We start from the raw sequence: 27,869 nt of genomic DNA, 5'->3' as shown, positions 1-27,869 counted from the left end.
AATCTCGGCATTTGGTTGTCCTCCGTACCGGTGCCGTTTCATTCTGAGATCTACATTTCTTTTGAGCTTTGTGCTTGGTTGTGTGACTGTGTGATTGTGTAGGGTTTTATTGTTGTAGAGAGGCTTGTGATGAACAATATGGAGCGTTCTATGGCTCGTCGGGTGCATTGAACGGCGAGCTTTGATGCTGCCCGGATGATTTGTTGCCTTTTGAGGCACGAACGTGGCATTCTGGACGCATGGGCTTGTTCGCCTTGGACGCTGTCTGGCCGTCCTTGACAGCCTGAATGAAGGAATGAACAATTCTGGTTCCTTTCACTCATCGCCCGTTCCGTGTGATAGCATGGCCATTTGTGGCTGGTCATTACGAAAGCCAAGTATGTTCAATTTCGCGGACCATCTCAACGCTTGCTTTCGATACAAGGCACACAACGTGCTCGTATCATATTGCACTACTTGCACCATAGATACTTTCTGACATCGATTTCATCCACGGCAAGTATCCGGCGACGCTCTATTGCTAGATTACTGGCTAGATTGCTGGACCTCCCACTCCAATCTTCAAAATGCAACTCCCATCCCGCATCCCGCGCTCAACAGCGGCCATCACCACCAAGCCCGCCTCTTAGAGCTCGGGCTTGAACAAGCCCATAACCCCAAGCACAACGGTCAAGCCGACAAAAAAAGGCGGTCGTCGAAACGAAAAGGAAGACTGTAAAGATGCCTCGATGAGGGCAAAACAGGGATGAAAGCAGATGAGATGTTGGCGGACGACTGCTTTTTTTTATGCCATTTTATTCTTTGCCTTGTTTTACGGCTTCATTGGCTATGTGTTTGTCATCTACAAGGCTTGTCAGTTTGTGTGTTGATAATGTCACGATAGAAGTTCAGGGAGACATGGAGGAGTGGTTGAGACCGAGGGGCTGCAATGGCCGAGTTTTACCTCAACTGACTGGGACTCGGAGTAGACTATAGACTAGGTACTTATAGTACTATGATACGAGTTTGAAGCAATTGACATGTTTTGAAGATACAATGAGTGAACATGGTTCTGGTCCTGGAGTTACAACATAATGTCCCAGTCCGGCCGTCAGGCTTGTCACATCAAGCCGCTCATTTGTAGCCCAGCAACTTCTTGAGGTCTTCCTTCAGGCTCTCAAACGGCCGACCCGATCCAGGCTCCTGCTTGTAGGAGAAGTCTCCATCATAGCGATTCTCTTCATCAAACAGCGCCGCAGTCCCCAGCATCGAATACGCCTTGGTAAACAGCCGATTCTTCACTCCATTCTTGGTATCTTCCTCCCACAGCGCAGTCGCCTCGTCCTTGAAGTCTTCAAGAGAAACATCGACAAGTCGCCATTCTCCAACCGCCGAAATCTCGTCAAGCATAGCAACGAGCTCGTTCGTGCTGACGGCATAGTCTGCGAAATAAGCGACACGATTGCAATACTTATCCGGGTTCTGGAGAACGGCCACGATCGCCTCGCCGGCTGATGCTACGCGGCTCACCGACACCTTTTGGTTGCCTGAGCCGAAGCGCGTGACGGTTCGTTTGTTCTTGTCGATCCAGAAGTAGCCCGTCTCGATGCCCCAGTCGAACCATGCGCCGACGACAATGGCCGTCCAGGTAAGGGTGCAGTCAGGCGACGATGTGAGGCTTTCGAGTTCTCCCTGGGCTCTGTGCTTGGGCTCGAAGATTTTGACTTCTGCGGCGTGCGGCGAGAAGGAATCGGTGCTGAAGTCGGGCGTGATGAGACGCTTCACGCCGGCGGCGAGAGCGGCGCGGACGATGACGCCTTGGTGCTCGGCTGCGGCGGGGTTGAAGGCCTCGACGAGAGCGTCTTGTCCTTGAAGGGCTTGTGTGAGTGTGTTCAGGTCGTCGTAGGATGACTTCTTGACGGCGAGGCCTTTGGGGTAGGTTGAGGTGCTTTCTGGTCGGGCGATGATGGTGACGACGAAGCCGGCGGAAAGTAAAGCTGGGACGGCGACTTTGCCCACATTTCCGCTAGCCTACAGAAGTTGGATAAAGTTTAGCGAGGATTGCATGTATGAGGGTGGAAGACTTACACCAAGGACTGCGACGGTCTTGATCGACGACATCTTGTGAGGTTGAACTGGAGACTGTATAAGCTCGAATACTCCCCGCTCTCTGAGTGTATAAGATGCCATCCAAACATGAGCGACAGAGAGGGAAACCTCGAGCTTATATAGACGTTGACCAACACCATCTTTAACTACAATACTCCTTTTCTTCGCCAGATACATTGACATGGAGTCACGAACAAACAAAACGCCCTCCTGGAAGGCACAACTTCTGATTGGATGGCATCCTCATCAGACCTCTCAAAACGGACTTGCAAAGTGGCGCTAATGCATCGGCCGAACCCTGTCCATGATTTATAATTCCTAGTTCCGCTCCTGTCAGAGATGCTCGACCTTTTGTCTTATTATTCCGCTTCACTTTACACTTTCATAAAGCTCTCAACGGAATTTCAGTCTCATTCGTGTATCTTTGAGGTCTTACCGCCACTCTCATGACGATCCGAATCGACCTGATTGCTACAAGTCTCTCGTCTGTGATCTGATAGCAACCCAGCACCATGCAACCGTCGGCCTCTACCTCATATCCCACTCCCCCTCCTCCACCGCAATTCCCAGTTTTTGAAAGAGCAGCTGGAGTTTGCCGCCAGTGCAGATTATCCAAGACTCGCTGCGACAGGAACCTGCCCAGCTGTAACCGATGTCTATCGTATGTACCATATATCTCCGTCATGGTGTCATCATGAATCTGAGATTCTCGGTCTAGAAAAAAGTCTCCTTGTGTTTATGGCCGTCAGATATCCACCAGCAACTCCGCCGATGGAGTCCCCCCTGAAGACACAGACGAGACCCTGTTATTGTCCCAGGATAGAGACGCGTCTTGTATATTCGGAGTATCGCTTGACACATGTTACAAGTTGGTTGGGACGATCTCCGTTGCCTTGCTGAGTGGCATTGATGATGCTGAGCAAGAGGCTTCGCTTCTTCGTATGGCATTCAAAACAATGGGACTGAAGGCCGCTTCTGTCGTTCAGACGTACAGGAGAGCTGTCCATGAATGGTTTCCTGTTGTTTCTGACTATCAGCTCTCCCATTTCTCTGACACTCACTCCCTTACAAACTCTGCTAGTATTGATGGATTTCTGCTTCTATCCATGGCCCTGGTATCTCAACCCCCATGCGGACACCAAAGCCACGACATGTGCAGCAATCTATACAGAGCTGTGAAGCAGTCATTCATGCTCCTACAGACAAGCACGAAGCCTCTTATACAGGTGCTGCAGATTGGGCCCTTGCTGTTACTGTATGAATACGGTCATGGCCTTGTTCAAGAATCTGAGTTGACTGCATCTGCCTGTACAGCGTTTTGCAAACTACACAGGAGGCTTTGCGTTGCTGGGGATGATGATGAGGGAGAAACTGACATGGCGGTTACTTGTCGGAAAGCAGTTGTTATCATGGATTGGTATGTTCTGATGTCCTGATACCTTCATACAAGTGGTGAGCTAAGGCTGATCCAGATATCATAGTCTAATAGAGTTATCGACTTCCTCGATAGCCGAACGAGGATCGAAACAAAGCAACCTGGACCCTTCAAAGCCACAGATCCATACGGATATTGATGACTTTGAAAGAATTTGTGGCTCATCATCTAACTTTGACGTACTGTTCCGTGTCGCAGGAGTTGTTAGAGAGGCAATCCAGTATATTCAAGACGAGAAGATGGCAAGGTCCCATACAGAGCCGTATTCAGTGATTGAATCACGTCTACGAACTGTCTGTTACACTCTAATAAGAGCCGCGGGACCCAATTCTCTCGCGTTTTGCGACAGCATTGCGCTCGCGCTTGGGTATGTTATGCCCACCTCAAGCTTGCTGTTTGTGTGAGACTAACCAAGTGGCGTCCAGTTTTTTATTCGAACTCAACGTATTCCACTTGGCAGGCTCACAAGCCTCCGTCAGTGTGGCAGATAAACTTGCCATCGAATCATCCCGTAGGATGGCGGTCGACATATGCAGGTCCATGAACGATATAGTGCCAAAGAAGGGTGTCGAGGAGCTTTCCCTCATTGGGCTTTCTGTAATGTGTCGAGCCGGGCAGTTACTGGCTCAATACGATGTGGGATTGTGTGAAGGAGGGCTGTTTACGGATGAGGATGTTGAAGCTTTGAGACGGGTGCAGCATGACTTCACGCGGAGGTGGCGGATAGGTGGTAAGTCTGCAGACATCTTCGCACAGTTGGTGACCATTTATTCGGGTTATGCTGATAATGATTTCCAGAGGCGTACAATAATTCTGAGGTGTAGCAGACCAATCATGGAGGTGATTTGCCCTCTACCGTGATTGTATTTTCCGAGCCCAGACACTCTCAAAACTCTGTGATCATCCATTCCGTAGAATGATAGATGGCCGACTTATTCTTTCAGCTATGATGTGCAATTTTCTCCCACTCCATCACTCTCATATCGCAAACTTGACCGGAGTATGCGAGTGCCCATCAAGCCCCAGTGTATCCCGAATCGTGCTCGCACACGTCGCCAGCCAATTCTTGACCTTGTCCCAGATCTTCTTGATCCCAGCTTTCAGCCAAGAGACAACACTGTTCAACCAACCAAAGACTGACTCCCATGGAATGAAATAAATGGCCGCGGCCGCCCCTGGAGCCACCAGCAACGCAGTTCCCGCCGAGACCGCATCCACAGCTACTGCCGCGGCCGCCGAGAAGAGCGCAAACCCGACAAACTTGTACTGCACAAACATTCCCCCCGAAGTCATCTTTATGAAGCCGGCGTGGGCGAATTTAGCGGCGCGTGCAAGGATGCTGACAATGGCGGATATAGGGGCTCGAAACTCGTCCCACCAGCTCCCTTCCATCTTCACATTATCCATCTTCTCAATGTTCGACTGGACTTTTTCCTGGTCAAAGTCTGACATGGAGGACGAGTCGTCCGATAATATGCCTAGTTGGCCAATGTGGGAGTCAAGATCCAGCACGACGCCTGGTCCAAGCCAGAACTTGGCCTCATGGTGCATTGCTTCCCACGACCGAATGGGTTGTCCATGAAAGGTTGAGCAGCCATCTAGATAGAGGTATTCTTCAACATTGAGAAGGGCTTCGCACCGGTATACCCTCAGGTCCAGGATCTCGGCGCCAATGTCAAAGTACAAGTGACTGATGAATCCGCTGGCGATGATGACGAGGTTGTCGTACGCTTCAGATTTCTCGGCGGCAGAGATTACTGCGCTGAGTCGAATGTCGTCCGTCACTCTGACGCTGAGATCTAGAATATGGAGAGTTAAATCCTGGATGCGGCTATTGTTTCGAGGGTCTTATTGATGGCTCACTCTTGAATCGGCCAAGAGCCTTCTCCTGTGTCTTGTGATGGATCTTGTCTGTCAGGCCTTCAATAGCAATATGGCGACAGACAAGTATCACGAATGTGTTGGGGTCGAACTCGAGTCTCCTGAGGTAGTTGACCAATGATCCGATCTCCCGATTCAAGTGCGAGCCGTTCCGCGGCCTGAGTTCGCCGAGTCCAGATAGCTGTGTCATCCTCAAAGGGAAAGGTATGGGTAATACGGTATCTGCCGAGGTCTTCTTGCTTGAAGAGTCAAGCTTGGCTTTGTATGGGACTCTTATAGTCGGGGTGTACGGCATACATATCTGTAAAGATCGAGAGGGAGAGACGTAAATAATAATAGGCAACCCCTCAGGAAAATGTCTTGATTTCATCCCTTGCAGACCTATTCAATTCCAGCTGACAAGCCACAGCATTGAAGTCGGTAGGGCTACGCAAGTGTAAAACTTGATGAGCGAAGGCGGGACCAATAATTTGAGAAGATATGCTTGTTCCCGACGAGCCAAGCCGACCTGGAACGGCTAACGGCAGCAAACAAACACCTATGAAGTCATTTTGGGAGGCCTAAAGCCTGGGAGGTCTACAGAAGGGAAAGGGGATGCCAGCGGGAATGTGTCGGTGAGCTCAATGTTTGTGAGACCAATGCAAGGGAGAGCAGACTGCTCAAGCGAGCCATGAGCAATGTATTATATCCTCGTATTGAATCAAGGGTGTACCTTACTCCAAGGATAACGTAGGGAGGCCGATTACATATAACGAAGTAGAGTCTTCCAGTGTATCAGTTGAGATGACGTGAACATATTCAACACTGACAAAACCGATGCTGGAAGTAGAAGCGGTTCAAGCATTGGTAGTGAAAAATCTCACCGAGTTGTAACCAATGGGGACGGCTGGACGATTCCCAGCATGATCTGGAGCACTATCCGGGACAGGTAAGACATTGGTTGATAGCTCGGTGTGGGACAAGCAAAACGAAGCAGAAGGCTGGCAGTTACCTTCACCATGGAGTCAACTCAATTGCCACGCCTGGGCACCCGCCTTCTTGGTCTCTTGATACTTCTTGTTGGCCTCTCTTTCTCATCGACAATAGCATTACTGTAATATTCATCATGGAATTTTCAACTTGGGCAGAGAAGTCAACGACTGAAGCTTCGGATAAGATCTCAAACATGGGCAAGACATCTTGAAGACCCCTGGGTTGGTTCTGATTAGTCTGCGTCAGCGTTGGAATTGAGGAGCTGATAGTCTGTTGTAGACAAAGCATTATTGCTGTAGTGACCATGGCTGATTACTTATGCCATTCTGACTGGAAATTGTGTTGAAATTGCAACAAAAGGATAGGTGCATATTGTAAACTGGACGGTGGTAGAAAGAAGAGAGATGAACAATGCCTCGGAATGAATTTCATATATGCATATGGTTACACATATAAGCGTAAGTATGGCCAAGGAGAGCTATAGAAGATAGGGACTAGAGTTCTTGAGCAAAGTACACATTCGATGATCTTCTTTTTGTTGATAGATGCCTACGTGGTCGAGGAGGTGGCTCGAGGATTGCAAGAGAGTATGGGTGCTGCAGCGAGAATTCGCCTCCGTCAGTCAGATGCTTAGTTTGAGCAACGTGACGGCTATGAGCTCATGACGTTTTCGACAAGCAAGCCTGATATCTACCGATTTACGACTGAAAGAAAATCTAATGACTTGGAACTATTCATGAGCCTTTGCGGCTGTTGGCAACAGGCTTTTCATCACTCATCTGTACAACGATACCACGGTGGTCTTGGCTTGCTGTCTAATTACAACGCCGAGCCACCCAACTTGCAAGGCTTTGCAGCACATAGAGAGTTTGCACTCCCTTATTATCTCAGCAGGTCATTACCAATGTCTTGATGTCTTCCGTTTGCTCGAGTCTGGCGCTTTTATTCGATGTGAGGTCGGATATATTCATCATGACAAATATCATCCGCGGTTGTTGTCAACATATACCTACGTGTACATGAAACGTGGCTAACTGTATTTGATTATCGAGATGGGATGTAACTCAAAAACCACACATCTTCAGGACGGCCATCTTTCGGATCCATGTTATAGAGCACACCTTTCAATGTCGCGGAATTGGTGAAGAAACGTGTGTATGTGTGTGTGTCGCGGCATCAATGTCAACGCCAAACCATGCTTCCAAGTCAAGACAGTCTCTGGTGCGAACGCTCTACACCCCATTGCCGGACGTCAAAGGGACGATATAAGATTGGATCGCTCCGTAGTCGCAAGGATCTAAGATATTTGTACATTTGTGCCTGATGAGGCATTATTCAATCACTGTTATCCTGCTGGGTGATGGCCCTCCCGCGACCTCGTCGCCTGCTCGAAACTGCCGGAGCAAGGGAGCATCACCGATTGTACCCAAACAAAAACGGATGGCAGCTGGCATTTTAGCGTGATGTCTTCCCTGTGCATATGCATCGACAGTCTACAAACGTTTTGTGTGCAACGGGTGTTGGCCTTGGCGTCCGCAAAGCCACGACGGTTCATACTGGGATCGTTCGTCATCAGATGCATCATTTTTGAGTCAGCCTCGATTGAATTATCCCACCCTTTGACCGCTAAAGCATCCAGAAGTTCTCCCAAGGCCCGGAAATAGATTGAGAAATACGGAGTATGACCGCTGACAAAGTAAGCTTACAGCAGCAGAGGACAATGCATGCTGTAATAGACAAACTACGAAATAGGCAGGTAGATGGAGCTAAGCAAACTGGGGGCTTTCCGTCGGAACTGAACGTTGAGTTTCTTTTGGTCAGATGAATTGGTACATAGATGATGGGAATCATTACCGACAACTGGAGGCGAAGTTGAGAAAGAGTGACGGCGGTTTCGCCAGTTGTGAGGACATCAACGCTTGCCATAAATCCCAGCATTTCCTTTCCTGTCAGAGAGTTCCATCAGGGACATTGACCTTCACAGTTGTTAATTATGCTCAAAATTTCTTTGGCCTCCTTTCGGCTGCATACGTAAGGCCGTTTCCTATAACATATTCCGAATATGGAATGAGAAGTTGCTCTGAGAGTGGACTTGATGCCCGTTACCCCGTGAAAAGAAGACATTACTGTTGGCTAATACGGAGTTTAAGTAAACGAGGAGAAATAATACGCGAAATATCAAGCCCACCAATGATACGGTGTTCGCTCACTCGGCCCGGGTCGTCGGCCCTTGCCGACCCCCGTCTTTCATGTCGTCCGATGCAACCGCATCGATACTTCTACTCCTGGATATTGGGTCCGGGCTGTGGGTGGCATATCATGTCAGAGCCGAATATTGGTCAACTCTGCGTTAAAATACCAATCACCACAAGTGCTCTCAATGATCTTCTGGTGGTCAACCATAAACGACAATAGAGCGATGAGAAGATGTGGCAAAAGTGCTGGCTCATAAGGTTGCACCGAGGTACGCCGAAGTTACACTTAAGATACCAAGGAGAAATTTGTCGATGAACAGTTACATTGGCAGCCGACGTGGTTAACAAACAAGGCTCCCCAGTAAGCGGTAGTCGGTGAGCCGGTTGATGGAACTGGCATCGAGAGGTGGTCAGCCAGTACGTGTAGGTTGGCCCAGAGAGTGGTTCGATGCAAGGCACATGGTTCAAGTTGTTCCAATAAGACCCATGGAGTGCTCAGAGCGGCTTCTTAAAGGGCCAGATGATGAAAACTGCAAAGGTATAAATACGTGTCGCAGCCCCTCTAGGAACAACTCCTAGAAGATATCCAAACCATTCCGTCTATCAATAACCTCCAACACCCAAATAGCCACATAACCCACCCATTCCACACCAAAATGAAGGTGTACGCTGCCCTTCTCGTCCTTACTGCTGCTCTGGCCAGCGCCTGCAACACCTGCAACGTACGTCCCACCGATTGGATTTCGGCGGATTGCTTGATATCAGGATATTAACAGCGATAAAGGACTGCCCTGGCGACCAAGTCTGCAACCACTTTGGAGGATTCGGAGTCGATCCCACCACTTTCTGCGTCGAGCCCAACGACCCCAGCTGCAACGACCCCCGTGGCAACTGCGATACTCTTACCTGCGACTAATGGGTGATTGAATGGAAGACAATCTTCTCCACATACTCGAGCCGCTTTGCAGGAAAACGAGACAATTCGGAGTCAGGATTTATGGGAAATGATATGAATGTATATACACATAGTGCCTCCAGAGTCGTGAATAAACACCAAGTCAAAAGCAAAGTGTCTATTTCAAGAAATTTTCCTCCCTATTGCTTCGTTCCACTTCTCAAACTTGCACATGCTGATCAGACCTTGATGTCCATCCTTCTCTTCCGCCCACGCCTCCTTTGTTTCAACGATTCCTTTGGCGATCCAGCTGCCCTGCGCCATGAATTGGCTCCATACCAGCGGCGAGTCTTTGGACGCCGCCACCTCTTCTTTCAGATTGAGTATGCGGTGTGCAATGTCCTGTGCTTCGACTTCTAGATCATGGAACTTTAAAGGGGAGATGGCGTACAGAAGCCGTGACTTGATCATTCGACAGACCGCATACGTTCCTCGCAAAGCGAGTCGCGTCAGACACCACGGGCCGAGTTTCCTGTAGTCAAAGTCGCTGGAAAAGACGAGCACGCCGTAGTCATCTTCGCGAATCCCGCCGGCTTGCGCTATAGGGCTCTTCCTTATCCAATCCAGCCATACAATGAGGTTTTCGCGCTTCGCCAGGAGACGTTCTGTGAGGTCGTCCATCGTTTCCTGTGAAGGCGGGCAAGAGGAGAGCAACAGCTCTGTTGTATCCTTGAAGAGCCGTGGCATCACGATCAAGCCGCCCCATAGTGCAAGGGCGAATTCTTTGTCGTTTGCGAGAGTCGTGTCTTCGCTTACGGCCTCTCGGATGACAGCTTGCCACTGGGCTTCTTCCAGGAAGCAAGGCGTGTTGTTTAAGAATGCCGACATCACCTAGAGGAGAAGAAACATTAGACTTTTAGCTACTATTGATGTTTCGCATGGCTTGATTTCTACATACCGTTGGCCCAATATGCGCCAGGAACAGAGCCTTTTCAAACTCTGACTGGAACATGTGCGCGCCTCGAGCCTCTACGAGCCGGGCCGCACCGCCGACGTGATGCATCCAAGAGTTTTGCTTTTCGTTTCCATTCAGTGCCTATGAAACGCCGTGAGTCTGCTGTACCGCAGATCCTATGGAAGGCCAGCTCCATCTGAAAGAGATACGGACCTCAAAGATGCCCAACAACTGCGTGGCACACAGCGTCTCCGGTTTCGCCCACTCCCTCTCATCCAGCAGAGCCCGCTGTAGTGCTCTGAGTGCTTTCTGATAGTGTATCAACGCCTTGACGTCGCTTCTGGTAGATCTATGCTCCACTGGCTGTGATTCATATTGCAGCTTTGCAATGACACAGTCAGTTGCATGGCGGAGCAGTGATACGTGCCCATAGCGGCTCGGGATAAAAGACAAGAGCCTCTGGCTCGAGGCCTGTGCCGTGAGAATGCGGTCTTTTGGCTGCGTTGGTTCGTACAAGTAATGCGAAAGCGTGCCGACGCCGAGACGGAGGCCGGTGAGCGGCATGAGGTTGAGAAGGATGGAGAATTGCTTGGGCATCAGGGGGTCTTGGAAGGCAAAGGGCGCAGAAAGAGAGGAAGGCCGAAAGTCTTTGGTGTCTCTTTGGTCTCGAATACCTTTGGAATCATCAAGTGGATGGCCATCAGGAGAGTGTACAAAGACCGGATACTGCCTCATGTTGCGCTTGCCGTAGTCTCCCCTCTGTCTCCGGGCCATGGCGGCGTCTCTCATCGCCTGCTGGCGGATGCGCCGCCGAACCTGCGCATCTGTGTTGAGGTTTGGGCCATGATAGTGGACAAAGGAGAAGGGCGCGTCTGAGGGCTGTTTCGGCATCTTGTTTGCGACTTGGGTCCTTGTGGTGTGACTTTTCCAAGGCTCCGTGGCAGAGGAGCGGATGCGAAGCAACAACAGGCTGATCAAGAATTAGTACCTCATATGTGCTCTCTTTGGCAGTTGTGCGTAAGGAAGTCATCAGTTATCAACTTTGCAGGCGATTCTTGATTTTTACAGAAGGTCTTGGCTGTTCGTTGCTGGCAGGAAAGAGGTGAAAGTACAGTATGTGGCGATCGAGGGAGTTGATGGATAGCCTGATCACTATTCAGATATTCCAATCGAGTTTAGGGCGTTGACAATGTTCCGAGCAATGCGCAACTGGGCCGGATCAGGTTAACCTTGGCCGTAGTTGTATCTGATGCAAAGATTCTGTGTGTTCTCGTAGCATTCTAGAACAGGGTGGCAAAGGCACAAGGAAAGCAGCGTTACACGATTGGATACGGCTGGTGAAGCAGCAAGTATAAGCTTTGGCGGACCCGTACATGTGTATACCCCATGTTAGCCTAGGAGACATCTTCGACCCTATAGAGTGTCAACTCTGATCGCCCTTAGAAGGAGCCTCCATCTTTGATACTCGATACTGTACGGCTGTACGCCGTCAATCAAGCTCATATTTCCCTGCTAAACCGTTGGCCTCTTCCACTCGTGCAAGTCTGATGCTCCCCCCGGCGCAAACGCACCATGACCTGGAGATTCTGCTCCCGAACCAGCGGCAATGAGAACCGCCACCAGGTCATATCAAACTAGTTCCCCGCATTCTCCAACTCCAAATGATTTAATCAATGGCTTCATTTTGTCCGGGGAACCAAAGAGAGCCCAAAGCCGCAGCCTCCCGACCTCGGCTTGGTGTGTTCGCCTCACCGCTTAGTCATCCCGAGCTAGCAGCAAAGGTAATCTTTCTCTGGGGGTTCACGATAAGTCACCGGATTCACTGGCAATCTCCACCCTTGACCTTCTTCTCCAAAAGGTGATGGGGCTTCATCTCGTCGAGTCAAAAAACCTGCGGCATCTCGGATCGTCGTTCTATGGACGCCATCACCGCGATTCCCCCAATGGATAACCAGCAGCCGTCCCCAAAGTCGACCCGCCACATTGATAGGGAGAGGAAGCGAGCTGCTCGAGCGTATGTGGACTGCTGACGCATGAACCTCGGGAGTTGAAACAACCGGCATCTAACGCGATGTCTTACTGTGTAGGTGCGATGGCTGTCGCCGCCAGAAGGAAAGATGTGATGGCGGCGTGCCTTGTCGGAGGTGCTTCCGGCTGGGCCGCCAATGCGACTTTACGAGCAGAGCTTCAGTCGACACGGAATCACAAGCTGGCTCTGGTTCACGGCCTGGGGCAGTAGCAAGGTAGGCCTCCGCCAAACTGAGATGCAAGAGGAAGGGGGACCGGTTCATCTTTCATACTGACAACTTGCACAGACGCCGCGCCTCTGAGAACACCTCAGCTGAGCAAGCAAAGCGGCTCGAGTATCTGGAGAAGATTGTCCAAGGCTATGTCGGCACTAAGGATGCTTTGGATCTCGAGACCCTCAAGGGTTTGGCTCAGGGTGCAGAGAAGCGGCGCAACTCGGAGCGGCCGGCAGACATTTCATCTCAAAGCTCCGAATTTGACGGCGTGGATGAGAAGTTTGACATACAGCCCTTGCACGGCAATGTCACACGTATGGACTCCATCTTGTCTGTTTGCTATCCAGTGAAGGCGCTGACATGCGATTTATCAGACTACTCTGGGGAGTTTTCGCACTGGAACTTCTCTATGCGGATCAAGAAATGGATAGACCAGAGTGTCCCCAACGACGCTTCCAACGTATATACAGCCCTGCTATTGACATCGACCCTTCTTCCTGCTGACCAGTTTGTGTAGTATCCGTCCAAATCTGCAACCACATTCAAGGAATACTACCGGGCCGAGGAGTTGCAATCGCACTCAGACGCAATGGGCCTGTTATCGCTTCTGCCACCGAGACCCATCGCCGACTTTCTCGTTTATTCCTTCTTCAAACACGCGCAGACCAACTACTTCTTTGTTGAGCAGAACTGGCTGAGAGCCAAGCTTGACCTTGCTTACGAAAACTCTGCCGCCTTCACTCGGCGAGATGTGGGCGTCGTGTGCATCATATTTGCCATCCTTGCCATTGGAACGCAGTTCGCCTACCTCGAGTCTCTGGTGGATGGCGTCGAGAATCCCACAGAAAAGGGGTCCGATGCCTTTACGGAAGACGCAGTCGGAGTGTTATTCTATCAACAGGCATGCCGACTGCTCTCAGACGTCATCACGGTCTCATCCCTTGAGTGTGTCCAGGCCTGTTTGTTGCTCGGTATATATACGCTTCCCGTCGACGCGTCCGGTTTGGCCTACATCTATCTCAACTTGGCCCTCAAGCTCGCGATTCAGAACGGCATGCATAGAAAATACCCCGTTGAGAATCGAGATGCGGATATCGTTGAGACTAGGAATCGAGTTTGGTGGACCGTGTACACCATCGAAAAGTACGAAAACTTAAAAAACACTGGGAGGGTGTTTGGTGGGCTAACCAAGTTCATAGGCGCGTTGGAATCTTTCACGGCAGGCCGACGTCCATATCCAATACTGATGTGGATGCCGATTTTCCTGTTCACCATCCCGACCTATGGTCATCCACCTCGCAAACCGATACCGCGCATATTCTGGCAACGTTTGAGCTCAACCAACAGCTGAGCAAAATGTCTCGTGAAATGTAACACTCCCCATGAAGATTCAAGCGGTTGGATGGCTAATACGATGTTTCCTAGAACAATCTTGAGATCTCTTCCCAAGCACGAGGTGCCCGAAGGACTGAAGCGGCTCGCACAGTCGCACCGTGAGCTCAAGTCCTGGTGGGATGCTCTACCAGCGAACATCTTCTGCAAGGAGTTCACATCCCAGTCAAAGATTTCTCGCAAGCACATGCATCTGCAGCTGGAATACTGCCTTGTCCGCATGTTCGTCGGCCGCGTCTTCATCTTCCCCGAGGCGGGCTTGAGGGACGGCAGCAGCCCGGCTACGTCTGCGAATGCCCCCTCGAGCGCATCGTTGAGCAAGAAAGGCACCCGTTCAACGTTGGTGGCGGATTGCGTCGAGGCCGCCCTGTCCGTCATAGACACGTGTCGCTGCCTGCGAAACACCATTGGTCTCGCTCGCGCGTCTTACACAGAGTTCAGCTCCTGCCGGGCAGCGCTCATGGTGGTTACGACGCAATGTCTCGCTCAGAAAACGTACATGTTCAGGCAGGCTCTGCGGGATGGGCTGTCAATGCTAAAGGAAATGTCCACCGGCAGTCTATCGGCGCACTCCGAAATGTCGCTGATTGAGGCATTTGAACAAGCGATTGCCAACATGAACGCACAGGAGCAGACAACCAGCTCCATGGTGAGCGAGTCGGAGTACGCAAAGTTTAAGAAATGGGAGCAGCTGTGGAAGAACGACGCGCCGGCGACGGAATCGGTTGATGGAAGCGTCCAAGGCAAACAGGTGCCAACGGCTCCCCCAGAGCCGGCCCCGCCTCGGCCCATGCCAGAAGCTCCAAAGGAAGAGGGCATGATGATGCCCTCAAGCACGCCGTTCTTTGGTGTCGACGGCCATTTCGCTTCGTTTCCGCAGAGTCTGGACGATTTTACAGCCTTCTTTGGCAACGAGTTTGGAACAAACATCGACTCTGGACATGGCTGAGAGAGGGAACCGACAAGGGATACTTGCGATCTCAACCTGTTTCAGCAAATGCTCTGCATCATCGTCATCATCATCATGTCCGCAAAAGCAAAGACTGCCAGGGATACTCCGTGCTGTCGGAGAAGGGACTCTAGTGATCCAAGTTTTGGGGCTGGACTTCCGGCTTGAGCGCCAGGATAAGGGCCCGGCTCCCCGAGTCAAGCCAGGTTAGTGCTTTCTTCCCCCTTGGTGTGACAGCCTTGTACAAAGGCGGAACAAGTGCTACACAGAGAGTTGCATCTCGTATTTTTGCCATTCCAGCAGTTTTGACGGTTCGCTGTCACTTAATATTTCAGTCGATTTGTTTTGCTTACTCTTGTACATTTCTTCAGGATGCATCTTCATTGTTCTCAACACCCCGTCCAGCCGTTGTAAGACGGTGAATGCAACACAGCAATCATGCGGCGTCTGTGCAGGCCGTTTGAAGGGCTCTCAACCAAACGTCTCTTACACGCTCGGCGCCGCAACCCTGGCAGCTAAAGCGCGTGTCATTGGCGCCTCACGTCGTGTCAGGACGATCCCCTCTCGGAACCCGCCATACCTAAACGACGAGCCAGCCTTGGGGCTACCCCAAAAGTGTCCGCCATCGCGGGGCGAAGCCAGGCACAGCCAGCCTTTGACTGGTGCATCGTTTCATTTCCCAGGGGCCCCGGGGAATGCAAATCTGAAACCTCCGCCGCACAGGCGCCTCGTCTTGGCCGTGCGGAATGGACGATGATGGCGTTGATTCTCGACAAGGGAGCGCGTTGTGTATATACATACGCAGTCCTTGGCAGTGGCTCGAGGGATGGGTGTTTGCGTCCCGATCCGCAACTTACAGCGCTCCCGTCCCGCTTAGCCTATCAGTCGTCATCCGCATCCTCTCCTCCTCGTTCAATCAGTAATTGAAAGCGATAGAAGCGTCGAGATGGCGCACGAGATGATCACAGCTGCATTGAGACGCTCAATTGAGAAGATGGACGCCCTCACCCATCTCCTCACCGTGCGCTGCACAGAGACCCAGGAGAGCAACACATGCGAGAAGCCCGCTTCTCAGTCGGGAATCCTGATCGCGGTTGTCGTCACAACAGGGTGAGCGCCCCTCCTCCCTATCGCGAAATCCTTAGCAGGCCATTTCTTTCCAGGCAGCCGGACTTACTAACTGGCCTCGTCTCTTCACCTTGGTCTAGACTTCTTCTACTCGGATCCTTACTATTGGTTCTCTTCTGGCTGTGGCTGAGGCGAAGGAAGATTGATAAGCTCGAAGAGGCGTCTGATCCTTTCGAGCTGGCGGCATACGGCATCGAGCAACCGATTGCCCAGAGACAGCGGCGGCGCGACTATTTACGGAACCTAATGGGCAAGAAATGAGAAGACAGGCTGCGAGACGGCTCAACACGTTGCGCCTCAAACCTCTGAATGAATCGAAGCGAGTGAGATTCCAGGAAGAAATGGAACTGACGAGGGCAAGGGGAGGGGATAAAGCTGAGCTCGGGTATTGCGGCTATCAAAAGCTCGATGCCACACCGGAGCATATACGGATGTTGTAAGACGTTTCGAATCGTTACCCCGACGCGCTAAACGACGACGTACCCAAGGAGGAATATATGGCCTTCTAGTCCAGTTTGATTTCTTTTTCTCCCGGAAAGCGATATATGGGTGGAATTCGGCGAAATGGAGTGGGCGTATCGGAGTCGTTTCTGCAGATCGTGGGTCCATCTTTTGCTGTCGATTTGATCGTCAGAGCTAGTCAGGGATTACTCGGATCTTTCCTGGGCGAGACACTGGGTGACTGCTCTGGGCGATGATGGTTCGACATGGGGATTCTTTGACAATTGTGTTTAGTGTATAATACCAATCCAGATTCTTCCGAAAAGCAAACGGCAGAAGCGGTCATCAAAGAGAGGTTGAAGAAGAAAAAAATGAGATTTTTGTTGCTTGAGCAATTGCTGATGTTCATTCCTTGTCTTTCGAAGAAACGCGCCTCAGCGATATGCCATCCTTGGTTGCAATGGCTTATTGACACCCCGGCATGGTTACTACTTACTCTCTGTCGTTTAAGCTGGAACACCATTGCCAATATCCCGGCGGTCTGCCATTTTGCTTTACCTCGTCATCCAAAACACGGACTTATGTATTCCGGCCTCAGTTCTAGACCAGCAAGACCAGGTCGACTTTTTATCCCAGTCAAGACTTATCTTGAATGCAGACTGCTGTTATTCGGGAATGCATTAGCCGGCTTGTGATGGGAGTGAGTGGAGCACAGCGACATTCGCCAAGTTCTTGCTGCATGAACACCACAACACCGAATCTATTACCTACTCTCAACGCCAGATCCGCATCTCATATGACCTCAAAAACTCATCACATGGCCACTTCATATCAATTGCCGATATCATGGTCCATTTTCCTCTTTCCCGGGCACCCGGAAACCCAATCAGTGGAGACCGGCCCGGTTCCGGTCCCGGGCCGGTCGACTATCTATCGCTCATTCTTCTTCTCCAATAACCTCTCAACTCCTATAACTTGTCCAACCAACTAACTAGCCTGGATCCCCGCATCCGCCACACTCGTCAAGCCGGCAATCGCAGTTCCGGGGTATCTTCTCTCATTGTCAGAGCAAACCACTTATCAAGAGCTATAAGAACCTTGTTTCCATACCCTTTTTTTCCTTGGCCGTTCACTCTCACCAAGCCATCAACTTTTGACAAGAGTCTTATAGCACTTTGTCACAATCCATCACAATGTCTGCCGTGCTTGAACCCAGAGTGACCACCGAGATCCCTGGACCTCGCTCCAGGGCCGAGGCCGAGAAATTGGGCTCCTTCTTTGACAACCGGGCTTTTTACTTTGTGGCCGACTATGACAAGAGCTCAGGCAACTAGTACGCACACACATTCTCATCTCACCATCACTCAGCAGAACTCACATGAGACTAACACAACATGTTCAAGCATCGTCGACGTCGACGGCAACCAGTTCCTGGACGTCTACTCCCAAATCGCCTCCATCCCCGTAGGCTACAACAACCCGAGCCTCATCAAGGCCGCCCAGTCCCCCGAGATGGTCTCCGCCCTGGTGAACCGCCCTGCCCTCGGCAACTTCCCCTCCAGCCACTGGCACGACTCGCTCAAGGACGGCCTCCTCAAGGTCGCTCCCCCCGGCTGCGACAAGATCTTCACCGCGCAGTCCGGCTCCGAGGCCAACGAGCTCGCCTTCAAGGCCGCCTTCATGCTGTACCGCCGCAAGGAGCGCGGCGAGGGCGTCGACTGGTCCGACAGCGAGATCAGCTCGTGCCTCAACAATGCCAAGCCCGGGTCTCCTGAGCTGGCGATTCTCAGCTTTGCCAACTCATTCCATGGTCGTGGCTTTGGAAGCTTGAGCGCGACCCGTTCAAAGGCTGTTCATAAGCTGGATATTCCTTCCTTCAACTGGCCGCAGGCGCCGTTCCCGGCTCTCAAGTACCCGCTTGACAAGCATGCTGATGAGAATGCGGCCGAGGAGAAGAGGTGCCTCGAGAAGGTGGAGGAGCTCATCACTTCATGGTTCGTCTAGCCGAAAGATGATGCAAATGAATTCACAAGACACTGATTGGTTATTGGATAGGCAATTCCCCGTTGCTGGCCTCATCGTCGAGCCCATCCAGAGCGAAGGAGGCGACAACCACGCCTCACCCGCCTTCTTCCAGGGCCTCCGTGACATTACCCAGAAGCACAACGTCACCATGATCGTCGACGAGGTCCAGACCGGATTCGGCGCCACGGGCAAGTTCTGGGGCCACCAGCACTGGAACCTGACTTCGCCTCCCGACATCGTGACCTTTTCCAAGAAGGCCCAGACCGCGGGATACTACTTCCACAACCCCAGACTGGTGCCCGACAAGGCTTACCGCCAGTTCAACACGTGGATCGGTGACCCAGCCCGTGTCCTCATGAGCAAGGCCGTCGTCGAGGAGATTCTTTCCAAGGATCTCGTCAACCAATGCGTAAGCACCGATTGCTCCTCCTCAAGCTCCGAATAGTCTCAAACGTACTCACAACTATCCAGGCCCGCGTCGGCGTCGCCCTCTACAACGAACTCGAGCGCCTCGCCACGAAATACCCCGAGCTCGTCAAGAACCTCCGTGGCAAAGGCCAAGGGTAAGCCAGTCATCAAAACTCATCATCAATCCCCAATTCGCTCACTATACTGACAACTTGTCATCAACTTTGTAGAACATACATCGCCTTCGACACCAAGGACCCCGCGTCCCTCGTCAAGACGATGAAGTCCCTGGGCGTCAACGTCGGCACGTGCGGCACCCAGACGGTGCGACTTCGCCCGATGCTCATCTTTGAGGAAGCACACAGTCAGTTTCTTTCCCCCTTGTTTTCTGCCTTTGTGTGTTATGCTGTCTTTGGCATGGTTGACTAATTCATTGGAATGCAGTTCCCCTTTTGATCTCGGCTTTGGATAAGGCTCTTGGGTCAGCATAGGATGAGAAACGAAAGTGAAAGGGACATGGTTCTAGGAGCGGGATAGGCATTTATTTGGTTAAGCGATATTGTTATTTTGGCCCTTGGGGCTTCTGTAGTATATAAATTGAAACATCATCCTGTATCTCACTCTTCCTTGCACAGCTCTTCCATGACAAAACAGACAGCGCTCATATTTGCACATCTAGACGCTCGTCAAGCTCGTCAACTCCAGATAACGAGAGCCCCCAAGCTAGGTATGCATTGTGGGGATATTTCGCCACCATAATAAGGTAATAATTTGGTCATTTCACATACAAACTCACGCACTAGACCCCAGATCTCTCTCCCTGTCAAACCTGATTAAATGAACAACCGTCCCCGAGTCCTCGTACGGTTCTCTCATTCTCCGATGGCCGGTCCGGAGTCTCGATTGCCGAGAATCACACTAGATCCCCGAGTCAGCATTCGTTTTGTCCCGCATTATCCTGAGCCGAGAAGTTCTATCTTCGGAGGAGACGTGACCCCCCCGTGGGACCTCCGGATTCCGTTGCCGGTTCGTGAGCGATATCCGGTTCCGCTTCGGTACGTTTGGCCGAGGATAGCCAGCGATACCGATCCAGCTTTCTCGAACGGAGCGATACGATATCGGAAAGAAGGGGGCTTTTCACTGAAATTCATTCGTGGTCACATGCGCATTTCATCTGTGCGATTCTTTCCTTATCAACGCAACGCGTTTCCCCATCTCTTCCGTGAGACAGAAGAGAATGAAAACGAAAAGCGCAGTTTATGATTCCGTACTTCTACTGGCTTCGCTTCCCCCTGGATTCAAGCGGGAGAATGAGGCTCAAAATCACAAGCAGCCCAAACAACGCGGCGCAGACAAAGAGAGGAGCCGTCGTTTCCACGTTTGCATAGCTTCCAACCAGCACTCCCAGGATGCCGCCGATCCGGTTGACAATGACACAGAGGCCGTAGCCCGTGGCGCGGTGCGCAGACGGCAGTATCTCAGGGGTATAAGCGTAAATCGTGCCATAGTAAATGTTGCTACACGGGGAAGCTCAACGTCAGCACTTTTTATCACGAAAACGACAAAGGTACAATGAGGTGTAAAGCAGAACTCACGATGCGGCAGAAATGGCGGCAGACACTCCCACGTTCTGAGCCGGAGTCTTGATCTGCGTGTACCCAAACTGCAACACCATCGTCACCAGTGCCCCAACGGCAAGCGTGCCTCTGCGTCCAAAGAACTTAGTCTCAATCAGAATCGCAGCAATGACCGGACCGACGAGTCCCGCCACCTGATTGATGGCATAGTCTCTCCACGTAGCATACGTCGAGCCGTCGCCGACGACGGCGCCCCGAGACTGGAGATAGAAGGGCAAGAAGACGCTGTACAGCGGAGAGACCATTCCGATGACGAACCAGTTGGACAGGATGACGACGGTCGACCAGGCGAGCCGCCGCGTTTGGAAGAGGCCCTTGAAGTGCATCTTGAGCCGGAGCGGCGACCAGACGGACTGTTCCGTGTGCAGCACGATGCCCTCTGCCTGCAGCCTCTCCAGCGTCAGGCTGTGCGATCGGCCAGCCTTGATGGAGATGTCGTTGAGCGTCTTGATGACTTCCTCATCCCGATTCTGTGAAATCAGCCACCGCGGCGTCTGCGTCATGTGTATGAAGGCGATTCGAGCAATGGCCATGATCAGGACGAGGCCGCCGCAGGTGAAGTGAAGATACCGCCAGCCCATGTTGTCGGCTCGTCGGCACGTTTCGGGCGTCGCATCGGGAGCGCAGCTGAAGTTGGCCATGAAAGCCCATGCCAGGAGGCCCGTGATTGTGTATCCGACGGCCCACCAGACGGCCATGAAGGTGACGAGCCAGGAGTGGGTGGTGGGGAGGAATTCGATGAGGTTCGTGGCATCGAGGACGTAGTTGCCGCCGGCGCCGGCGGAGTAGATGGCGACACTGGTTTACACAAGACAACAGAGTTAGTTACTGTTCCGCCATCCAGCAAGGGTGACACTGTGAGAAGATAGAGATAAAGGGGGCTCACATGGCAGCAAATGATATATAAGAGGGCATGCCACCCGCAACGAGCACAAAAACGGCACATGACAATAGGCTCGTGTTGAAGGCAAGCTTCCTACCGATGATGTCGGCAGAGAAGCCCCAGATGCCAGCACCTACAAGAAGGCCAACCTGGGAAGCCAGGGGGATGCCAGAAACATGAGCATCGGGCAGCCCGTATTCCTGCTGCACAGCTGGGTTCGCAATAGACTGACAGACAACTAAAAGCTAAAGAAAGAGTCAAAGTTCATCAAATGTCGGTCAATGCAATGAGATGAAATGCGGCTCAAAACGGGACAGGGGAACAGCTGGGCAAGTAATACATACCGAATCAACCGCATAGCCAAATCCATTGAGGAAGAACAGCTTCCACTGAAACTCAGTCATGCCAATCTCGTCAATGGCGCTGTTCACGAGGGCCATCTTCCGTGCTAGGACGGGGTCAACCGCCTTGACGTCAAAGACATCGCTGGGGGAGCTGGAAGAAGCCTCGTCTCGATACTCCTTGTCGACCACTACCACTGGAGACTTCTCATTGTCAGGGTAAGTCTCGGGCGAATTGTTGGATTTAGAGTTGGAGTCTGGGTTGGAGACGGAGCTCGCCGCGTCGTATGCAGGAGATTCTTTCTCGCTCAGCTCAGCCGTTGCTGTTGCTGTCGGTGATGACGGTTCGATCGCCATTGCCGTGGCTCATACAAGAGATCTTGAAGGTGTAAATGAATCAGGGGCAGCACGTCTCCTTGCATCTCGAAGCCAGCTCGCCTCTGGTCGAGTCGTATATATAACCATACTTGTTCACCTTGCTCCTCCCCGGTACCACCGCTACATTCTCACAGCATTGCGAGCGCCGTTACAGCGTCACAGACAGCTTTCCCGCACTTTGATTCAAGGACGGGGTCTTCAAGATAACAAGCACGTTTTCGACTCGGAAATGGTATCATATGCGAACAAGCCCCCAATCTAGCCGCCCTCGAGCCGCAAAAAGCTGCCATCTTCCCGACGTGCCGAGTCGCACCGCGCCTCAGCTCGCCGTGATGGCGTTTGCGACCGTATAATGGTACCATTGCCCTGATCTGGCCTAGGGGAGGTGACGACTGACGAATGCAGTTGTTTGATTCCATACCGTGATGCTGCCAACGTTGACCCGTTTAGGCACCGCTTCCCCGCGTCAAGTGTGTCTTATCAGCAACAACATATGGGTGACAGATCGCCGGTGCCGCGACCCTGGAGATATCAGATGCGAGATGCAGCAGTGCGCGGGGTTCTCGGGACGAACTATTGGGTGGTTGTATACCCTGTGCTGTCTAGACAGCACAAGTTGGTGTTGATGTCGCATATGCAGGGTAGCAGGGCGCAGTTGTCGCCATCGCCGGTTGGCATGGCGATATAGCCTTAAGCTGAGGGATAGCGCATCCTTCGGCAATCTTGTATAAGCGGAGTCGCATTGGGGGATGTTGACTTTCGAGTTATCCAAGCCGGATTAGTCCTTGACAAATCAGGAATTGCTTGAAGTGGTTATATATCACCTTTCTTCTGTTCAGTGAAGGCGCATCGGAAGAATATAGGAGGCCCTATCTAACGGCAAAGGAGTCAGCCAAGGCATACATAGCACGAAGATATCAAGACATCATCACTCACAATGGCCACCCTCACCCTCACCACCACAATCAGTCCCCGCGTCTTGGCCTACAAGCCGCCTCATCCCGAGCTCAAGGAGTTCGTCCCCGCTCGTGACCGCGCTTTCTTCGCAGACCCGGCAAAGGCTTCACTTCTAAGCTTGGCCACAGCCGTTGAAGAGGTCACTCCGCTTATCGGGACGGAGCTCAAGGGCGTCCAGCTGAGCAAGCTCTCCGACCAGCAAAAGGACGAGCTTGCATTGCTTGTAGCAGAGGTGCGCAAAAATTGTAAAAGACACAAAGTGTTGTGATGGGGAGCAGTGATGGCACGGCCAAGTCAGGGAGAGACTGGCTAACATCGTCTGCCATAGAGGGGCGTCGTCTTCTTCAGGGATCAGGACATTACTCTGGACCAGCAACATGCGCTCGCTTCGTACTATGGTATTGTATGTCAGCAACTCAATAGGAACAAGTCAAACAACTCAGACATGGAAAACTAACCAGTTGATAGCAAGATAGAGACCCCAACCAGCAGGACCCCAGACATGTAACCATCATTGGTCGTGGCGGGTAGGTTGTCGTGTTTCTACACAAACGCGGTCAGCTGTACTAAAGTTCTCTCTCCTGCAGAAACATCCGAGGCCACGGCAACTTCAGCTCAGAATGGCACGGAGACCACTCCTTCGAGTTGAATCCGCCTTCATACACGCTGCTTCGCATGGTCAAGACTCCTCCCAGCGGCGGAGACACCATCTTCACCAGCCAAACCGGCCTGTATGACGCCTTGAGTCCCGCTTTCCAAAGGGCCATTGAGGGCTTGCACGGCGTTCACTCGTCAGACGTATGTATAGGCCCTTTGATTGTGGTATATCATCAACAGAGATGGACTGACGCGGCAACGCCCGTAGAAGACCTATCTCGCCTCCATCAATGGGGGAGGCGCACCACACCGAGCCCCCATTGTCACAGCCCATCCTTTGGTCCGCACACACCCAGTCACCCGACTCAAGTCTCTCTTCTATAACCCCCATTTCGTCGATCGCATCCAGGAGCTCAACGCCCAGGAGTCTCACCACATCCTGGCCTTCCTCCGCGAGCACCTGTCCAACGCAGATGATTTGACTGTTCGCTGGAAATGGACGCCCGGGGCGGTTGCTTTCTGGGACAACCGAATCATTGCCCACAAGGCTGTTCCAGGGCATTATGACACAGAGCTGAGAGAAGGAAAGCGGACGGCAGTCCATGGCGAGCGACCCTTTTATGATCCGGAGAACAGCGAGAGCTTGAGCGAGAGGGCTGCGAGGCTCGCAATCGAGAAGGGCGTGAACGGAAACGGGGTCGTTGAAAAAAAGGAACTGGCGTTGAACCATTAATGCCAGTATGTAGAAACAGTAGCCATAAGGTTCTGCTTGGGGCCGCCGTGGACCTACAAAATAGCATAAAATGGTTGAATGGTGGAAGAGTGTCAAAGTACGATCGTGGTTGCTTTTCGTTGGGGTTGTCCAAGTCAAAGAAACGTGACTTGTAGTCGGATTCGGATTCGTATGACCAAGAATGTCTGCATGCACTAGATATCAAAGTCAATGGCCATGGCCTTCTTGTTAATTGAACATTCAAACGCAGAGAGGCTGTCTTACCTTGGACGAGATGCAGAGTCCCTTGCCATGCAGCAAAGAAGGTGTCCGCCAGGGCAGTCAGGCCCTTAGGCAAAGTTCCTGTTGACCATCCGAAAGAAAGGGGTCAACGTAAAGCGTTTGTAGTGACAAGCCGCCAGGAAAAGGAGAAGCACCCAAATGCAGAATGCGAAGACGACGCGGCACTCTGGCAGACGGAGGACCCGTCGCATGGAGGCAAACGTGTTGCCGTGGTGGATGACACGGATCTCTTCTGGCATGGAGATGCGGCTCGCCATCTCCCAGATCGAGGCCATGGTTGCTTTGGTGGTCGTAGCTCTGAATAGAGACTCGGATGGAATCGATGCAAACTTCTCGCTGTGCTGATGAATCAAGTCGTTGGCGAGTCTCTGCTGCGCATGGTTGGTGTTTGGGTAGAAGTCCAGAGCAGAAGAGATGGAAAAGAGACAGTGAGTAATCCCAGCAGCCTCCTCGAAGCAAACCGCAGCAGGCATCAGAACCAGCAGTGATGCAGCAAAATGCACAGCACACCCACCTTTTGTTCTTCCGTAGATCATACCTGCTTCTTAGAGCCAATTCGCTTCTCAATCTCGTCCTAATACTCCAGGAAAATCCCAAGTGTTGATAGGAAAAGGGGGGTTCAGGGAAACGCATGAATCTGAGTGGCCACTCGACCACAACAGCTGGCAACACTCGACGCAGTCACTCGCCTTTCCCACGGCATCACCCTCGAGGCCAGCAGCTGGCAGAAAGACTGGCGCCCACCGAGCCTCCAGTTTCGAAAGTTCTTCCCTCTTCACCTTCGTTCTGTTTTCGAGAGACGTATTTTTAGTGTTTTTTTCCCTTCTTTGTAACAATCGTCACGCATCTCTTTCATCTGTTTGGGTTGAACGCTACTTCATCTCCTGCCCACCAAGCAATCTTATCTCTTTCCACCTGAAAAGCAGCTGCAACAAAGGTACGTTGGCGGACTCTGCTTGACTCCATCTCCTTCTCCCTCTCTTCTGCCTCTTCCATCAGGTTTTCCTCTCTCTTCTTCCCTTGACTATCTCCATCACCATTGCCTTATCCATCATCTCTCACATCTCGTCTCGTCCTGTCTGGAGCCCTTCCACCGCATCATCATCATCATCATCATCATCATCAGCGTCATCGTCTCCTCGAGGACTATCTTCCCGCCGCCCAGCTCTCTCTTCCTACTCTATCTCTTCTGCCTCCTCTTCTCTCCCTCCTCTTCAGGCTCTTCATCCCAACCTTCAAGTAGTCTCTCCTGCTTTGACTCTTCAAAGCAACATCATGGTCTTCTTCGTCCTCCTCGCCATCGCCCTCCAGTTCCTCCTCCCCCGCGCAGCCCTCGAAGCTACCGAACCATACTACATTCTCTTCTACTTCATCATCCTCCCCCAGATACAAAAACTAAGACCTTCCCCCAAGGCTCAACCAACCTTCACCACCATGGCTGATTCCGCCGACAAACCAACCAACAACAACCGCGGCTTCTACCTCGCCATCGCCTTTGGCATCATCGGCCTCTTCCTCATGATGGTCGTCCCCTGCGCCATCGCCATGGGCGTCGCCCGCTGCCGCGAAAGGACCCAGGAACGTCGCGACGCCCTCCGCCGCGAGCTCGAGGAAGGCAACCAAGGCGACGAGGCTACCTGCGGCGATGCCCCTGCCGGCCGCTCCCCCATCTTCGGCGTCGACGAAGTCGGCGAGGCCTCTGGCTGGCGCCACGGCGACAACGACCTCGAAACCACCTCCCACACCATGTACCAGGACGCCACCATCCTCCAGCACGCCGACGGTCTCGTCGAGGTTCGCAAGCCCGAGCCTGCCTACGGAATCGGCACTTGTCGCGTCCACGGCGGTCGCTTCCAGGAGCACCTCCCCGAGGCCTTTGAGCGCTTCCCCGATCAGGAGGGGCAGGCCCAGATGCTCGAGCAGGCTGAGCACAACGAGGACTCTGCCGAGGACTCTGGCTCGTCCTACAAGGGCAAGGGAAAGGAGCCTCTAATCGTCAAGCGCAAGGAGGAGTAACTTGAAAGTCCTCCCCATGCTCTGGCGAAACCAAACATCGCCCCCCTACCTCGACGATATTTTACGATGATGTACCGATAAATGACTGGCCTTTTTAAATCAGGGATCTGGCGGGTAATGGGACCAAGTTGATTTTTTTCTACGCCTGAGGAAAAGGGTACGACGTCACGGGTGAAAGACGTCTGTTTATTGTTGTTCTATCAAGTTTCATAGGGTCTCGGAAACATCATCGTCGTCGGGGTAACTCCTCTAACAGAGAGAATATGCACCCTCATCTGATCTGACTTTCTCTTTGCTGTGACTGTGTGATTAAGTTTGTTCAATATTGAACATCGTCTTTGTGTCAGATGCTTGTGCTGAAGATTTGTTCCTAAATTTGTATGCAGCGTTTTCTTTGTTTTGGTCTCGCTTTGACGAACGCCATAACTCGCACAACCAACTGTTCAGAACTCCCCCCGACATCCGTATATTATTTGAAAGATCCAGAGACAGGGCTTCAACGTTCTTCCCTTTCCTATCTGTCAACAAAATTCATCATTCCAACCCCTAAATATCCCATCTCCCACCAACTCCACCCTCCCATCCAAATCTCCCCAAAACCCTCAACAGCCCATCTCTCTCTCCAGCCATCAAAACCAAACCCCAAAAACACCACAATCACCACCCAAAAAACCACACCCAAAAACTTCCTTCTTCAAACACAAAATGTTCTTCGCAGGCTACTTCATCCGCTCACCAACCCCCCTCCCCAAACCCCTCCTCCCCATCCCCTCCATCTTCTCCCGCCCTCCCCCTCCCCCATCATTCCCCTACATCCGCTCCTCCTTCGCCGCAATAACCAACTTCTTCAGGGAGGCCCTCGCAATCATCCACTTCTTCTAGCCCCTCTTCCTCGTCGTCTTCTACATCAGCTTATTCGCCTGCTTCGTCCAGCAGCACATCTTTGGTTTCTTCTCCTTTGCATTTCGAAAACTACGACGCCTTCTGCTTCATCTCTGGAACCTTGTTGCCACGGCCATCGATCCCGTTACCAGAAAG

The 27,869-nt window shown here is 51.9% G+C and overlaps 12 protein-coding genes across 12 annotated transcripts; 7 read left to right on the top strand and 5 right to left on the bottom strand.

Moving 5' to 3' along the window:
- Positions 1-1,113: 1,113 nt before the first annotated feature.
- CCMA1212_004101 (uncharacterized protein) lies at positions 1,114-2,100 on the bottom strand (the record flags this gene model as incomplete). The annotated part of the gene is made up of 2 exons (XM_073701419.1): positions 1,114-2,010; positions 2,068-2,100. The coding sequence occupies 2 exons, from the start codon at positions 2,098-2,100 to the stop codon at positions 1,114-1,116; spliced, it is 930 nt and encodes a 309-aa protein (XP_073560445.1).
- Positions 2,101-4,501: 2,401 nt separating this feature from the next.
- Positions 4,502-5,594, bottom strand: CCMA1212_004099 (uncharacterized protein; the record flags this gene model as incomplete). Its single annotated transcript, XM_073701418.1, has 2 exons — positions 4,502-5,322; positions 5,387-5,594. The coding sequence occupies 2 exons, from the start codon at positions 5,592-5,594 to the stop codon at positions 4,502-4,504; spliced, it is 1,029 nt and encodes a 342-aa protein (XP_073560357.1).
- A 3,633-nt stretch (positions 5,595-9,227) lies between these two features.
- On the top strand, positions 9,228-9,487 carry CCMA1212_004098 (uncharacterized protein; the record flags this gene model as incomplete). The annotated part of the gene is made up of 2 exons (XM_073701417.1): positions 9,228-9,293; positions 9,356-9,487. 2 exons carry the CDS (start codon positions 9,228-9,230, stop codon positions 9,485-9,487), a joined length of 198 nt encoding a protein of 65 aa, XP_073560358.1.
- A 162-nt stretch (positions 9,488-9,649) lies between these two features.
- On the bottom strand, positions 9,650-11,414 carry CCMA1212_004097 (Uncharacterized protein; the record flags this gene model as incomplete). The annotated part of the gene is given in 4 exon segments (XM_073701416.1): positions 9,650-10,357; positions 10,425-10,562; positions 10,635-11,391; positions 11,410-11,414. The coding sequence occupies 4 exon segments, from the start codon at positions 11,412-11,414 to the stop codon at positions 9,650-9,652; spliced, it is 1,608 nt and encodes a 535-aa protein (XP_073560363.1).
- A 950-nt stretch (positions 11,415-12,364) lies between these two features.
- On the top strand, positions 12,365-15,005 carry CCMA1212_004096 (uncharacterized protein; the record flags this gene model as incomplete). The annotated part of the gene is made up of 6 exons (XM_073701415.1): positions 12,365-12,435; positions 12,509-12,664; positions 12,737-13,124; positions 13,182-13,807; positions 13,864-14,034; positions 14,090-15,005. The coding sequence occupies 6 exons, from the start codon at positions 12,365-12,367 to the stop codon at positions 15,003-15,005; spliced, it is 2,328 nt and encodes a 775-aa protein (XP_073560364.1).
- Positions 15,006-15,963: 958 nt separating this feature from the next.
- On the top strand, positions 15,964-16,394 carry CCMA1212_004095 (uncharacterized protein; the record flags this gene model as incomplete). The annotated part of the gene is made up of 2 exons (XM_073701414.1): positions 15,964-16,115; positions 16,169-16,394. The coding sequence occupies 2 exons, from the start codon at positions 15,964-15,966 to the stop codon at positions 16,392-16,394; spliced, it is 378 nt and encodes a 125-aa protein (XP_073560365.1).
- Positions 16,395-17,745: 1,351 nt separating this feature from the next.
- Positions 17,746-19,498, top strand: CCMA1212_004094 (4-aminobutyrate aminotransferase; the record flags this gene model as incomplete). Its single annotated transcript, XM_073701413.1, has 6 exons — positions 17,746-17,907; positions 17,978-18,568; positions 18,630-19,008; positions 19,071-19,162; positions 19,238-19,371; positions 19,452-19,498. The coding sequence occupies exons 1-6, from the start codon at positions 17,768-17,770 to the stop codon at positions 19,496-19,498; spliced, it is 1,383 nt and encodes a 460-aa protein (XP_073560366.1). The 5' UTR covers positions 17,746-17,767.
- A 782-nt stretch (positions 19,499-20,280) lies between these two features.
- CCMA1212_004093 (uncharacterized protein) lies at positions 20,281-22,383 on the bottom strand (the record flags this gene model as incomplete). The annotated part of the gene is given in 6 exon segments (XM_073701412.1): positions 20,281-20,524; positions 20,603-21,442; positions 21,531-21,772; positions 21,872-22,191; positions 22,344-22,366; positions 22,379-22,383. 6 exon segments carry the CDS (start codon positions 22,381-22,383, stop codon positions 20,281-20,283), a joined length of 1,674 nt encoding a protein of 557 aa, XP_073560359.1.
- A 700-nt stretch (positions 22,384-23,083) lies between these two features.
- Positions 23,084-24,533, top strand: CCMA1212_004092 (uncharacterized protein; the record flags this gene model as incomplete). Its single annotated transcript, XM_073701411.1, has 5 exons — positions 23,084-23,435; positions 23,532-23,606; positions 23,672-23,730; positions 23,791-24,001; positions 24,072-24,533. The coding sequence occupies exons 1-5, from the start codon at positions 23,184-23,186 to the stop codon at positions 24,531-24,533; spliced, it is 1,059 nt and encodes a 352-aa protein (XP_073560360.1). The 5' UTR covers positions 23,084-23,183.
- A 329-nt stretch (positions 24,534-24,862) lies between these two features.
- CCMA1212_004091 (uncharacterized protein) lies at positions 24,863-25,351 on the bottom strand (the record flags this gene model as incomplete). The annotated part of the gene is made up of 1 exon (XM_073701410.1): positions 24,863-25,351. One exon carries the CDS (start codon positions 25,349-25,351, stop codon positions 24,863-24,865), a length of 489 nt encoding a protein of 162 aa, XP_073560361.1.
- Positions 25,352-26,090: 739 nt separating this feature from the next.
- CCMA1212_004090 (uncharacterized protein) lies at positions 26,091-26,831 on the top strand (the record flags this gene model as incomplete). The annotated part of the gene is made up of 1 exon (XM_073701409.1): positions 26,091-26,831. The coding sequence occupies one exon, from the start codon at positions 26,091-26,093 to the stop codon at positions 26,829-26,831; it is 741 nt and encodes a 246-aa protein (XP_073560362.1).
- A 705-nt stretch (positions 26,832-27,536) lies between these two features.
- On the top strand, positions 27,537-27,713 carry CCMA1212_004089 (uncharacterized protein; the record flags this gene model as incomplete). The annotated part of the gene is made up of 1 exon (XM_073701408.1): positions 27,537-27,713. The coding sequence occupies one exon, from the start codon at positions 27,537-27,539 to the stop codon at positions 27,711-27,713; it is 177 nt and encodes a 58-aa protein (XP_073560803.1).
- Positions 27,714-27,869: the final 156 nt, after the last annotated feature.

This window comes from Trichoderma ghanense (genome assembly GCF_004382785.1).
Source record: "Trichoderma ghanense strain CCMA-1212 chromosome Unknown scaffold_3, whole genome shotgun sequence".
Taxonomy (NCBI): Eukaryota; Fungi; Ascomycota; class Sordariomycetes; order Hypocreales; family Hypocreaceae; genus Trichoderma; species Trichoderma ghanense.
The sequence above is the reverse complement of the archived record's forward strand: the minus strand, read 5'-3'. Positions and strand labels throughout refer to the sequence as shown.